General features: G+C 59.0%; 1 protein-coding gene across 1 annotated transcript in view; it reads left to right on the plus strand.

Moving 5' to 3' along the window:
* The first annotated feature begins 6,812 nt into the window (after window positions 1-6,812).
* The window catches only part of ARSG (arylsulfatase G), an 18,767-nt gene continuing 12,729 nt past the window's right edge, over window positions 6,813-12,850 (plus strand). Inside the window, exons 1-7 of the mRNA XM_009283481.1 lie at window positions 6,813-7,009; window positions 7,330-7,517; window positions 8,185-8,232; window positions 8,312-8,423; window positions 8,732-8,869; window positions 11,877-12,070; window positions 12,730-12,810. Of these exons, the coding sequence (XP_009281756.1) occupies window positions 6,813-7,009; window positions 7,330-7,517; window positions 8,185-8,232; window positions 8,312-8,423; window positions 8,732-8,869; window positions 11,877-12,070; window positions 12,730-12,810 (958 nt within the window). The remainder of the gene's footprint in view (window positions 7,010-7,329; window positions 7,518-8,184; window positions 8,233-8,311; window positions 8,424-8,731; window positions 8,870-11,876; window positions 12,071-12,729; window positions 12,811-12,850) is intronic.

Raw genomic sequence — 12,850 nt, forward strand, 5'->3', positions numbered from 1 at the left:
CGTTTGCTGTGCGAGGCGCTGGGGACGGGACGGGAGCAGCTGGGACGGGGCCAAGCACATGCCGAAGCCCCGCATGCCGTTTTTGAGGACGCCAGCGTGTGCCCATCCCCTCTGCGCTCCAGCGTTGCCAGCGGCGCACATTGCATTTTTAGGGGAAAACATCTCCCTTATGTAGGGAGCTTAAAAAGTAGCGATTTGTGAGTCAAACTGGAAGCAGGCGAGACCGACTCACCACCTATATGGATGGGGGAGGAAGGGAGCGGGGAGGGGGGTGTCACATCTGGCACGGAGAGCACGGGATAGGGATCTTTCCCGCGTCTAGCAGTGCCCGGCAACGGGGGATGGAACTAAAGCAATGAGCACTTTAGGGTTTCCCCTAAACTTCCCTGAAATCAGTAAAATAGAGGAAAAAGCTGACAGCGCTGCGTTTCCTGGCTCCCTGTCCCACAGCCACGGCTACCGCTGCATCCCGGTGCCGGCCTCGATGTGCTGGGCGCGGACAGACACTGCCGGCGAGGTTTCAGAACCTCGCACCATTCCTCGAGGCTCGTGGGCGAGTGACTTTTGCCCGCAGGTAACAGCAGAGGGCTCAGAGCGGGGCGGTGACCGGGCCCCTCCTTGCCTGCCCTCCTGCGCTGGCCTGGGACCCCACCGCAGTTTGCTGGGTTAAAGTGGAACCTGACGATTCTGGTTCGTACCCCTGGAAAAACTACCCAGGTTCAGTGCCTCACCCGTCAGCGAGGGCTGCTGTGTTTGATTTGGCAGGAGTCCCTTCTCTTGGTTTTCATTTTTTTTTTGTCACAATGGGAGTTGCTAGTGGGGCGGCGCAGGTAAGGGTAGCGGGCAGCAGGGGCAAAATTCTGCAAACTTCTGACAAATGGGGCAAATTAGCTATTGCTTTCGCTCGGTAACTTTGAGAAAGCTGCCACTGATTTCTCATGGCAATGCTGGTCCAATGGCCGCTGCCTCCAGCAAGACGCTGATGCTCTTGTCCTCGCTGGGAGGTTTTGGCAGCTTCACCCCTCGCAGTCCCATCCTAAACAAGCTAAAATCCAGGTGCTGGGCCATGGGGAGCGATGGGGACTGCGCCCCATGTGTCTTTGGGGAGCCCCGTATCGCCCCGTCCCATGGGAAACCCCTTGCTCCAAGGGGTTAATGCCTTTCCCGGGTACGGATAAAGGACGACCACCTCGTCCGGCCTCGAGGAGCTGATACCCCGTTACACAAGCTTTTCCTTGAGAATGGGTCGCCCTCCCCAAGCTGTAATTCATCCTGGCAGCGACAGTGCAAGTGGTTATGGGACAACAAAAGAGGTTTGTGCCTCCAGGGGAGAAATAAGAATGCAAATATCTTTGGCATGAAAAAACAAAGGCGATTTACTCCTTGGTATTTCTTGTCAGTACTTTGCATCTGTCTCTGCTTCACCTTCTCATTCCTTTCCTTTGGGCTTTCCAAGTGCAATAAGGCTTTGGGGAGCGATGGGGGCTGGAGGGGCCCTGTGGGAGGGACGGGACTGATCGCTGGTGGCTGCAGCCTCTCCGGCCCAGGGCTTCGCAGCTCTGCTGTGAAATGCTTTTCCCCCCATGTTGTTCGCCCACTTTGGGGGGATTTGCCCTGCTGCAGCCTGGCCTCGGAGAGGGCTTGGCCGTGTCTTGCCGGGACGCTTTGCCCTGGCACATCCATTGTGGGTTCGTCCCGTGCCTGGCAGCGGCTCGCACCAGGACGTGCCTCTCTGTCTTCTCGGGGAATTCTGCACCGCTCCCAGCCTGGGTGCGTGGCCGCTGTTTGAGGGCTCTGTAAACCATAGCGAAGGAGAGCAAGCGTCCCGTCAGTGGGCATAAATCAGCCGGGAGCTGGAAAACAGGGCGGGCTGCAAACAGAAGGGGAGTGTGGGCCCCTGCTTTCTGCCGCCGGATGGGTCAGGGACTTCCAGTTCATTTATTCTGCTGGGGTTTGCCCAGCCCTGCTCGGCATGTGTAATGTTTTCTCTGAAAGACCTAGCAGTTAGATGGGTGAAAAACATTCTCCTGTCTCAGGAGCTGGCAGAAATCCTAGTAAATCTGCAGAAGTATGTTTTTGTCGGTGCTGCTTATTCTGTTAGGGGAACTAGTATAAACTATTCCAGTAGAAAACCTTTTCCTGGAATAAAGTCTTGACTCTGTTCAGAGCATTGTCAGGACAGTTGTACGGGGAAACGGAGCTTTGCTGGTAAACATGCTGGGACCGAGGAGGCCTAACGGGGCAGACACAGAGCTTGTGCAGCCTCTGCCCCACGGACAAACCCCTCACAAGGCACCTGCTGCCCTTTGCTGCGCTCAAACAAAAATAAAATCTCTGCATGGTCAGTTTGGAAACAAAACAAGGGGTTTTTTTTCTCCCTCCTGAAACTCTGGCTGTCCCCGCTGGGATGTGCCACTGTCCATCCCCTCCAGGCTGCGGCTGGGCATCCCCTGGTGGGGTCGGTGTCAGCGCCATGAGCCACGCCATGGGGGCATGTCTCCATCCTGTATCACTTGGCAGCCGTGGGGTCAGCACACAGCTCGAGCAATTGCGTCTACTTGCCTGCCTCAGTTTCCCTGACCCCAGCTGGCACGAGGGGTGATGCTTTGAGCCCCCGGAGTGGTCCTGAGATAGCAGTGGGTGCCCGCTCCGCTTTGAATTTCTCATCCCCTGCAGTGTCCTTATCTCCCCGCTCCTCGCAGCCAGGACGGGGATGCCTGCTGGGGCTTTTGGCAGGAGAGCAGGGCCGCCGGCACGGGTTTGGGCCAGAGATCAGAGCTGTGACGCCCTGGGCGGGGTGCTCGCCCTGGGTGCTGGCGGGGGACGACTCTGTGCAGCCGGCACAGCCAAGCATGCTTCAAAGAGCGGCAGGTTTTTCTGGGCTCCAGCTGCTGCTTTGCTCTCCAGGCAGGCGTGAAAATGTGAAAGAATGTGAAAAATGTGAAAATGATCGTGCTGGCCCCAAGATTTGTAAACTTCTGGTTAATGTGTAATAAATATATGACGGATACTCCCAGCGCTGGGTGGGCAACCGTGGCCGCTCGGTGGTGGTATGGCCGGCGGTGGCATCCCTGAGCCGAGGAGGCATCTCCCCTCCCCTGCCCTGGGGCCAGCCCCAGGGTGTCCTGAGCAGCCCCGGTTGGAGAGGCTTTGGGGCTTTTCTAAACTGGTTTATCTGGTTTCGACTGATCCCTCCTCTTTCTGTGAACCACCTTGTCTGGCTTGCAGAAATGCACTTTATTTTATTTGTTTAATTCTTCCCCGGTACAAGGTGCATGCTGTGAAGCCTGGGTGCGCAGCGTCCAGTCCAAGCGATGCCGGCGCTCGCAGCCCAGCGCCGTGTGGCGGTGCCGGTGCCGGTTCTCCAGAGGCTTTGGTTCCTGGGTGTGATTCTGCCCAGGTAGCTCATCGGGCTGTAACCACCAGTGCAGTATTTCCTGCTTGGCACAAAGTGAAGTGCTGCAACCATGTTCCCACCATAGTCAGTCTGGGGCAATCTCTTATGAGTCACTTTTTTTTTTGCAAAAATAGCTAAAAGATGGTCCTTCAGCTCTGCATGGGTCCAGCTGTAGCAAAGCTATAGGGGAACAGAGATGCTGCTGAAGCACAGGGCCTGGCGTGGTGGTGAGCAGGGACCAGGGCTCGTCCCAGGGAGGCTCCCCGCGACCGCCCTGGCACCGCCACAGGACATGCGCAGCGTGCCGCGGGGGCAGAGCCGGCAGAGCCCGGACTCGCCCAGGAATTCGGGATGAAAAGGGTCAGAGAGGCGCCTCTGCTAAGGAGCTCGGAGGAGAGCACGCTGGAGTTGGTGCCAAGGGGCGGCCTCATGCTCTGCCGGGGTTTGGACCTGCTGTGGGCAAGGACGGTTCTGCAGGAGCCTGGCGAGGAGCCGCGCCGGTGTGTCCCACCTTCCACGGGCTATGTTCCACCTGTCCTTCAAATGGCCTCTGAGCATCAGAGATCAAGAAGTTTTGTCTGACGCCTTACTTTCCCCTGTAATTTAGAGAGAAGAGAGTGTCCTTTGAAAATGGTTTTGTTTTTGTTATCCGTGTCATCCTGGCGTCCCTCCCCAAAGTAAATGGAAAGGACAGAGGTTTGTGGGCAAATGTGGGTTCAGCTCCCTTGGGTTTTGCTCGTTTTTTCTGGGTGGCTGCAGGTGCTGATGGGGGGTCCCCAATGCACGTTGCGTGGTGTGGGGCCACCCCCCGGGGACGGGATGGGGTCTGGCATGGAGCTGCATGGAGGATGCTTGGAGAGGCTGGGGCTTGGCACGGAGACCATGCTTAGCCTGGCAAAGGGGCCCGGGAGCTGCTAGATGCCGGTGAAGGTGCCGGAGGGTAGGATTACGTGGTGTGGCTTCCTGGAAAGGGTGAGCAGCACCCTCCTTAGGCATGGCTCAGCTGAACTTCGTCGCTTTATTTTTCCCCCAAAACCAGTTCCAGTGCTGGGTGATACCCTGCTCCATCGCCCTGCGGAGAGCCCCAGCCAGAGGGCTGAGATGGGGCTGAGTTAACCCTGGGCCATGCCCGGGTTAATCCATGCTGTTCCTACGAAGCTGGTGGCTCGATTCTGTGCTTTCCTCGGTCCAGCTGGGCTCAGCCCCTGAGCGGGGGTGTTGGACCAAAGCAGGGCTGCTCCTTTCAAGCACCCATCCCCAAAGAAACCCCGAGGGCTTTCCAAAGAAATTGCAAGGGGAATTTTTTATGGGAAGATAAAGGCGACTTAGCCGCCATCAAACATGTCCAGATACCTAATCTCGATTCTTCTTGCTGTTTGGCCGTTCAGGGCATGAGGGACGAGCTGTGGGTTTGCAGTTAGGGTGCAGAACGGGAGCTGGGCTCATGTGCTTTGTTCGGGCAGGGCTGTGCAGCCTCTCCCACAGCTCAGCCCCCTCCCGCGGCTCAGCCCACCGACCCACCGCGTCCCGCCCCTGTTAATTAATGTACGGAAAGCTTCCAGGCCCTCGGATGAAAGTTTATAAATTGATGCTCTGGGCTATGAATTATGAATGGAGTCACATCCCTGATCACTGCAGTGCTACGCCAACAGTTCTGAAGCTGCTGATCTGAGCGACAGCCCAAAGCTTTTAAAGATGTGAACAGCTAAACCTGGGAATAATTTGCTTTGCCAGCTACAAACCTCTTGGCCTACAGATGGGGCTCATCGTATTCCCTCTCCTGCCTCCTCCTGTCACCTTCTCCTCTTTTGTTTTCCAGTATTGCCTTCTCTCCTTGCCCTCCCGGTTTGTCTTCATGGATCTTGTCCCACTTGGCTGTGTTGACCATCCCATGGGAGCTGAATCCTCCATGGCATGTTCCTCCCCCAAGGTTGCCGGTACCGACTGGGGACATCTGCCACAGCACCGGTCCCAGCTGGGTCACTCTGGCCCCCGTCCGTCCCCACCCGGGCGCAGGTCCCCACACCATCTCCACGGCTGGTGCCGAGCTCCTCACGCAGGGCTCAGCAGGGTTTTGGCAAATCTCTGCAGTTTCATTTCCCTTTGGCCATAACTTTGTGCTGAAGATGTTGTGTTTCACAGCTCCATCTCTGCCATTGGTCTTCGGGTGTTTGTCCTTGAACCTCTCCACCACTGGAGGCCAAATCCTGCCCTAAGCAGCTGCATGTGCTTAATCCTGTAAGCCCGGGTATTTCTTGGGTTTATTGCCTTCTGGGTTTGCCTGAATTCCTGCATTCTTACCTCCGGGAGCGGCTCCCTCCCGGTGCCTGATGGCCCGCAGCTGGGCTGCTGCCCGCACGGGCTGCGCTGCCTGCTCTGGCCCGCCGGCAGCAGTGGGGCAGCGTGGAAAGAACTAAATTTAAAAAATGAGCTTTAGAAACTTCTCAATTTTTACAAATGAAGGCAAGGCCCTGCACATTCCCCCCACCCCCCAAGTGCTGTGCACCCTGCAGCGCTTGGGACAGAGCAGCGCTGCTCCCCGGGGATGACAGTCAAGTGCTGTGCACCCTGCAGCGCTTGGGTCAGAGCAGCGCTGCTCCCCGGGGATGACAGCACAGCGGGAAACCGTCCTAGCCTGAGCGATGGATGCGGGAAAGGGGCGCTCGTTGTTTCCAGTCCTTTCCAGTCGAGCCATCGTGAGCCAGGCAGCAAAAAAATACAACTTCAAAGGCAAAGTCTCGGCGTCTGGTTAAGGCGTTCTGCCCCGGGCTGGGATGCAAGAGGGCTCCGGCAGGTCCTGATTGCGTCTTGTTTCTCTTCCACAGGGGATGCTGTAGCCGTGCAAGGTGAGGGACAGACCGAAAGTCGCCGGCGGAGCCGTGACGGTTATTAATCCGCCTGAAGCAAGGGAGGCCGGCGCTTCAGCGAGCCGGGGAGCATGGTCTGCAGGGAAAGAGCCATTTGTCAGACACAAACATCCCCCCGGCTGCGGTGAGGGGAGAGGAGCCGCTGCCGCAGATCGAGCACGCTTATTGAGGGAAAAATACCACTTTGGTTTGGTGTCTAATTAGATATTTACCAGGAAGGAAGAAAAGTTAAAAATAGGGTGACAGTTACTTCAAAGGGTGTTTTTGCCTTCTAAGAATAACACCTTTGCTGGCACTGATTTCAGAAATATCAGCTGTGCCTGGCTGTGAAAGATGGAGGTGTTGCAGCTCAGTTGGTAGCCAAGGGAGCAAACCTGGACCTCCCGGCCCCTGGCCCGGCCTCGTGGGAGCAGCTAAGGAGAGGACGTTTGCATCGCTGTGAGGGCCCGTGGAGAGCTCAGCTGCGCCCACAGGGACACATCGGAGGGAGTTTGGGGAAGACGAAGCCGCCGGTGCCCCGGTGTGGGTGGGAGGGGACGTGTGGCACCATGGGGACCCCCTCCCCGCGGGTGGTGCTGGTGCTCGCCGCAGCGCTGGCGGGGCTCTTGGCTCCCCGAGCAGCGTACGGGCAGCCCAACTTCATCGTCATCCTGGCGGATGATGTGGGCTGGGGGGATCTTGGGGCCAACTGGGCAGAGACGAAGGAGACCCCGCATTTGGATGAGTTGGCAGCCGAAGGGACGAGGTAATGTCTGTCCCCCCTCCCCGCCCCTCTCCAAGCATCCCTGGTTACTCTGTCCCGCAGCAAAGGGGGTTTCCCTCCCGTGGCAACCGGCAGGCGAAGGGGGTTTCACTGACATGATTTTGGGTGCACGGGGAGGGCAGCCAGAGCCTGGTACCTTGGGGTGCAGGTCCATCCATCCCCGCTGGGACCTGCGAGCTTCATCCCCCGCTCCAGACCCTCATCCCTGGGGCAGAAGGGGACACGTGCAAGGAAGCAGGGAGGGACGGGACGGCATTAGACCACGCAGAGGCTTGCGAGCGAAGGGTCCTTTCATTTTCTAGATTCGTGGATTTCCACTCGGCTGCGTCCACTTGCTCGCCGTCCCGCGCCTCTCTGCTCACGGGGCGTCTCGGCGCGCGCAACGGGGTGACCCACAACTTCGCCGTGACGTCGGTCGGTGGCCTCCCCCTGAATGAGACCACCCTGGCTGAGGTCCTGCGGGAGGCTGGGTACAGCACGGGGGCTATAGGTAATGTCCGCCGTGCCGAGGGGGCATCCAGGGCGGGGAGATGGCGGTGGGGGGGACGAAGATGCCTGTGTCTGTCCCTTGCGGAGGAGGTACCGCCGGTAGTTAGGTGAAACGCTGGCAATTAAAGGAAAGTCTAAAGGATCACGTGGGACGGATTTTGCACTTTCCCCTTGGATTTTGCAATCCCAAGCTTAAAACCTTCATTTTCAAGCATATGATATTGCCTGAAATTCAGGCCCTCCCCAGTTCTCCATTTAAGCTCTAATTGCTTCACCTCACAAGGAATGCGCAGGGTTTTCCTCAGCAAACATGACTGCGCACAGCAGTCCTGGATTGGTGCATTTGGTGGGAGCAAGGGCGTGCCGGAGGTCCGAGGATGAAGCTGGTTGTTTTGGAGGGGTTAGAAAGTCATCTCCTCTGAACATAAACACATGAAAGAGCCTTTTAAGGCTGGAGATGGTCAATTTGCACAGGCACGAGATACCCTATGCATTTTTTCTGAGTTTCTGCAAAAAAAAGGCATTCTGGAATTGTGGCCAGCACAAACAAGTAGCCTTTCTTGTTGCTAGATTAAAGTACCCAGCGCTGCGGGCACCTCGTGGGTGATGACTGGTGGTGACCATAGCTGCATTAACCTTTGAAATGATGTTCTGTGGCTTTCACACAGGCAAGTGGCACCTGGGACACCATGGCTACCATCACCCCAGCTTCCGCGGTAAGGGCTGCGCCAGCGGGGATGAGCTGAGCATCCTGTGGCCGCCTTGTCCCCGCCAACACCCTTGCTTGCCCCTCAGGCTTCGACTATTACTTCGGGATCCCCTACAGCCACGACATGGGCTGCACGGACACCCCTGGCTACAACCTGCCGCCCTGCCCTCCCTGCCCGCAGCACGGCGCGGCTGCCAGGTACGGGGGTGCGTGGGGGGTTCAAGTGCTGGCACTGGGAGGTTGGTGTTTGCACCAGCGTCCCCAGCCCCGAGAGCTGCCCTTTGCTGTGGTCCCCTTATGCTCTGTGCACCCATTTTTTCCCCTTGTGCACCCCACAGCAGGGCGCGGGTCAGGGAGGTGGGTTGGTCCCCGAGCACCCTGTCCCCTTTCTGCTCCTGTCCTCGGCTGTGCCTTTCTGCTAAGCCAGGAGAACAGCCAGGCTCCGTGCCTGCTGCCATGCCGGTCCCCGCTCTGGTGACGAGCGTGGGGTGGCTTCTGCCCAGCAGGATTGCGAGGAAGGACTGTTACACGGAGGTGGCCCTTCCTCTCTTCGAGAACATCACCATTGTCCAACAGCCCGTCAACCTCAGCAGCCTGGCAGCGCGCTACGCAGAGGAGGCAGCGCGGTTTATCCGGCGGGCGAGGTGAGATGCCACTCGCCGTCCCCCGTCCCCTTCTCCGGGAGACCTCGTGGGTCGCTGCAATTGTCTTCTGCTCGTGCTGCAGGGTGTCCCCGGGGCTGCTTCCCCTGGGCTGCAGAGCCCAAGGGGTTTCGTGGCTGCTCCCCACCACAGCTGGTTTTCCCTTGAGCTCTGCCATGTATGAGAGCAGGATCTGGCTGCTCGATCTGGGTCTGCAAGGCTCAGGACATGCCCATCCCGCAGCGGATGCTGCAGGGCAGATAAAGCCGAGCAGCTCTAGCTGGGAGCCCTGCACGTGCCCGGGGAGGTTGGCATTGGTGTGATGCTGGGGGGCACGGGTGTTGCCCTGCAGTTCTTGGGGAGCAGATCTGGGGTCTCCGTGGCTCAGCTTCCCAGCCCACTGGAGGAGGGAGAAGTCACCGAGGCTGTCACCGGTGTCCTGCAGTGCTCACCCTAGAAGCCTTTTGGTGCATCTCCTCTAAAGGGATTGTGTGTGTTTAAAACCACCATTTACAAGGAAGGTCAAAGCCTTTGAGCTGGGCTGTGCCTCCTTCCTGGGGGTAACGTGCAGCAGGATCCTGGCTAGCGGGGATGGGAGGGAGGGAGGGAAGGAAACACTGCCATCCCTCTGTCCTCCATCCCTCCGTCTTTGCAGTGGCATGGGGCGAGGTGGCAGCGGGGTGGCTCTGCCGGGCGGTGGAGGTGCCTCTGTGGGTGGGGGGTGCTGGCGGGGGCATGGGAGTGGGCACTGAATGGGTGCCCACAGCAGCTCCGGTGGCGGGACCAGAACAGCACCCAGAGGTGTTTAAACCCGCCCCGTATGTGGGGTTTAATTCATTTTGAGGATAAAGCGCTCCGGGACCCCTGGGCTTCAGGGTCTGCCTTCCCCAGCCGCCCAGGGACACAAGGAGCCCGGGTGTGCTCTTCCCCGAGAACCAAAGCGGCTCCTCCGAGACGATGACCCCAAAGCCCTGCTGATGAGTTGTGTAATTTTAATCCCTATTATCAGCGGATTATGAGCTGTGACTTTGCAAAACACCTCCCTGCAGCGCGAGGAGGAGAAGCGCTGCCGGGCAGCCATGTCAGAGTCCATCCCAGGCCTGCATCCAGGGATAACACAGACCCGGGGAAGGGCCACGGCGGGGGCGTCCTGCGGGCGTGCTTGGGGAAGGGTTTTGTAATGGGGGCAAACGAGGGGCTGGGCAGGGAGCAGCCTGTGGGGAAATGGCTCCCTATAAGCCTGGGTACCGTTTTGCTCGCACAATACCTATAGTTTATCCCCTTTGGGTACCAGGAATCAGCCGCAGCGTGGCCCAGCCGCATGGTCAGGATGCGTGCCTGTAACGGGGCTGGAGGGTACCCGGGCACCGGGCTGCAGGGCAGCAGTGGTCCCTCCTCCTGTGCAAACCCCCAGCCCTCGGGGCTGCGAGGATGCTGGTAGGCTGTGAAACCAAGTGCTTGAGCTCTGCGTTAATAGGAAAAACCTTTGGACTCCCAATAGTATTTTGGGGTTATCTGCGTTCATGGAGAACAGGGTTAAGCAGGTGCCTGCCTTTTTTCTCCTTCTCTTTGATGGCTTATTCCAGTTTTCCTCTGCCTGACTCATTCATTACGGGGCAACAAAAGAACACCGGATTTGTCATCTTGGTGTTTTTTTAACCAGCCGTGTCAAGGTTGAGCAATTTGTGGCAGTGAGACTTGGCTCTGCCTGGGACACTTAGAGCGCAGTGAACATGGGAACAAAAGTCAGGGACGTTTGTCTTAAGTTATTGATTAAATGTTTGCTCAATTTTCGGGAGAATTCTGAAATGTCCATGCGAGAAGCAAGCGGGATGTTCAGCTGAACGCCGTGGTCATGAGTCCGTCTGGATGCTGGAGTCTACCTGGTGCTCCCGGGTGGGATGCGAGCCAGGGGAAGCAGCTTTCCCCACTCCAGGGTCTCTGGCATCCCAAGGGGAAAGGTGCCGCATAGCCTTTTGCAGCGGTGATTTGCAAGGGATGCATCAGCACCCGCTGATGCCCAGTGTTTTGCAGGGGCTGGGCAGGGTGCCGGGGGGATGCAGCCCTTCGCAGGGCTCCAGTGCTGCTGGGGAAGGATGCGGCAGCTCTGGGCGGGATGGGATTTACTCATTTTCCATCCCCAGGTGGGTGACGGGTAAAGGAAGGAAGTGCTGAAACGCACGTCGGAGGGGCCCAGAAAGCTTTCTGGAGGCAGCGATGGGGCAGCCAGAGCCAGGCGCGTGTGCAGGCTGGGGCACGTCCCCGGGATCCGGCCCCTCCCCACTGCTCACCATCCCACCCTTCCCCTCCGAGGTCCCTGAGGAAGAGCGTGCCTCGTTGGAGGACATAAATATAGCCGTAAACAAGAAAACAGGACATGTCCTCTGATGATTTAAAAGCAAACAGGCAGCGGGGCAGCGCACAGTGAGCGAATGTGCCGTGCTCCCTGTCCGGGGCTGCTCGGCAGTGCTGAGGCCGCGCTCGGGGTTGGTGTAGGTGTCCTTTTGCTGCTCATCCTCTGCTAAAATCACCGGCGGGGGCCGAGCGCTTGCTGGGGAGGGGGAGGAAGGGCCAAAATGGGCCCCGTGAGAGAGGGGAGGGAGGTGGGTGGGTGCCGGGGGTGCACTGACGCGGGGCGTTTGGCTGGCAGCTGGCATGCCACCAGAGATGGAGGAAGGGGCGAGCCCGTCCCAAATTGGAGGACAGTTGACAACAGGGGGACAACGGGGAGAGGTTTAAACAGGAGCAGGGGAGAAGTGGCTCACGCTGGGCCAAGCATCCCCCCTGCAAGGGCAGCGGGTGCCCAGAGGGTTTGCAGCCGGCCGACGCACGCAGGGCGGTTTTTCCCCCGGGAGCTGCGGCAGAGGCAGGGGTGGCTTCAGGGCTCCTGGGAGGAAGGGCCACCGGTCTGTGTCCCCAGGCTCAGCAGTGCCACCACCCCGGTGACCTCCTGCCACAGCTTTCCCCTTCCCTGACCCGGCTGAACGCGCTCCCCCTCTTCCCTGCGCAGCGACAGCGGACGCCCCTTCTTCCTCTACCTGGCGCTGGCCCATATGCACGTCCCGCTGGGGGTCCCCTCACCGCCCCCCGCCTCAGGCAGGGGCATCTACGGAGCTGCCCTGAGCGAGATGGATGCCCTGGTGGGATGGATAAAGCGGGTCGCCGACAGCCACGGAAAGGGCAACACGCTCCTGTGGTTCGCAGGTACAGCAGGAAAACCGGCTGCGGTGGGCTGGGGGCAATGCCAGCGGCTGCACCGGCACCAGCCCAGGGTGTGCGTGGGTGGTGGGGGGCAGGACCTGTGTGTTTGTCCCCTGCCCTCGATGCTCCTGGCTGCTCTGCGGATGGGGAGCGATCAGCAGCCATGGCTGAGCTGCCCGGGGCCGTCACATCGTGGGGATGGGGGTCCCGGACTGCTGTGGCCGCTCAGCCGGGTGCCCACCCTGCCACCCCCCTTCGGCCGCGGGCCTGAACCGGCAGAGCCATGCCTAATTAAACCACAAATCCTCATTCATTAAGAAGCCCAAATCCTCTCTCGCTGAGCAGCCTCCCTAATGAGGATGTCTTGCTCCTGATGACAGGAACCTCTCCACTGCTCATTAACGCCCAAAGCTGGTGGCAGCCATCCCCGCACCGTGCCCCAGCTCCGCTCCAGCCCCTCACCCGGGACTCGGGCAGCCCCAGCACTTGAAAATAAACTTTTAGAAATAAAAATAAATAAACCCGCTGCTCTTGCTAATGTGGGAAAGCATCACAGGGATGGGAAGGAGGGATGGAGGGGTCACTTGTCCTTGTTCGCCCCCCGTTGCAGAGGTGCCCCCTGGTCCTGGTGTTGCTCATGGCGACGTTTCTTTCTCTTGCAGGTGACAACGGCCCCTGGGCGCAGAAGTGCGAGCTGGCGGGACGCCTGGGGCCGTTCGTGGGGGCCTGGCAGAGGCAGCGAGGTAACCCGGCAGCGTGGGGGGGGTCTCCCGGGGGGGGCCG

This window comes from Aptenodytes forsteri, unplaced genomic scaffold (assembly GCF_000699145.1).
Source record: "Aptenodytes forsteri isolate BGI_AS27 unplaced genomic scaffold, ASM69914v1 Scaffold86, whole genome shotgun sequence".
Classification (NCBI taxonomy): domain Eukaryota; kingdom Metazoa; phylum Chordata; class Aves; order Sphenisciformes; family Spheniscidae; genus Aptenodytes; species Aptenodytes forsteri.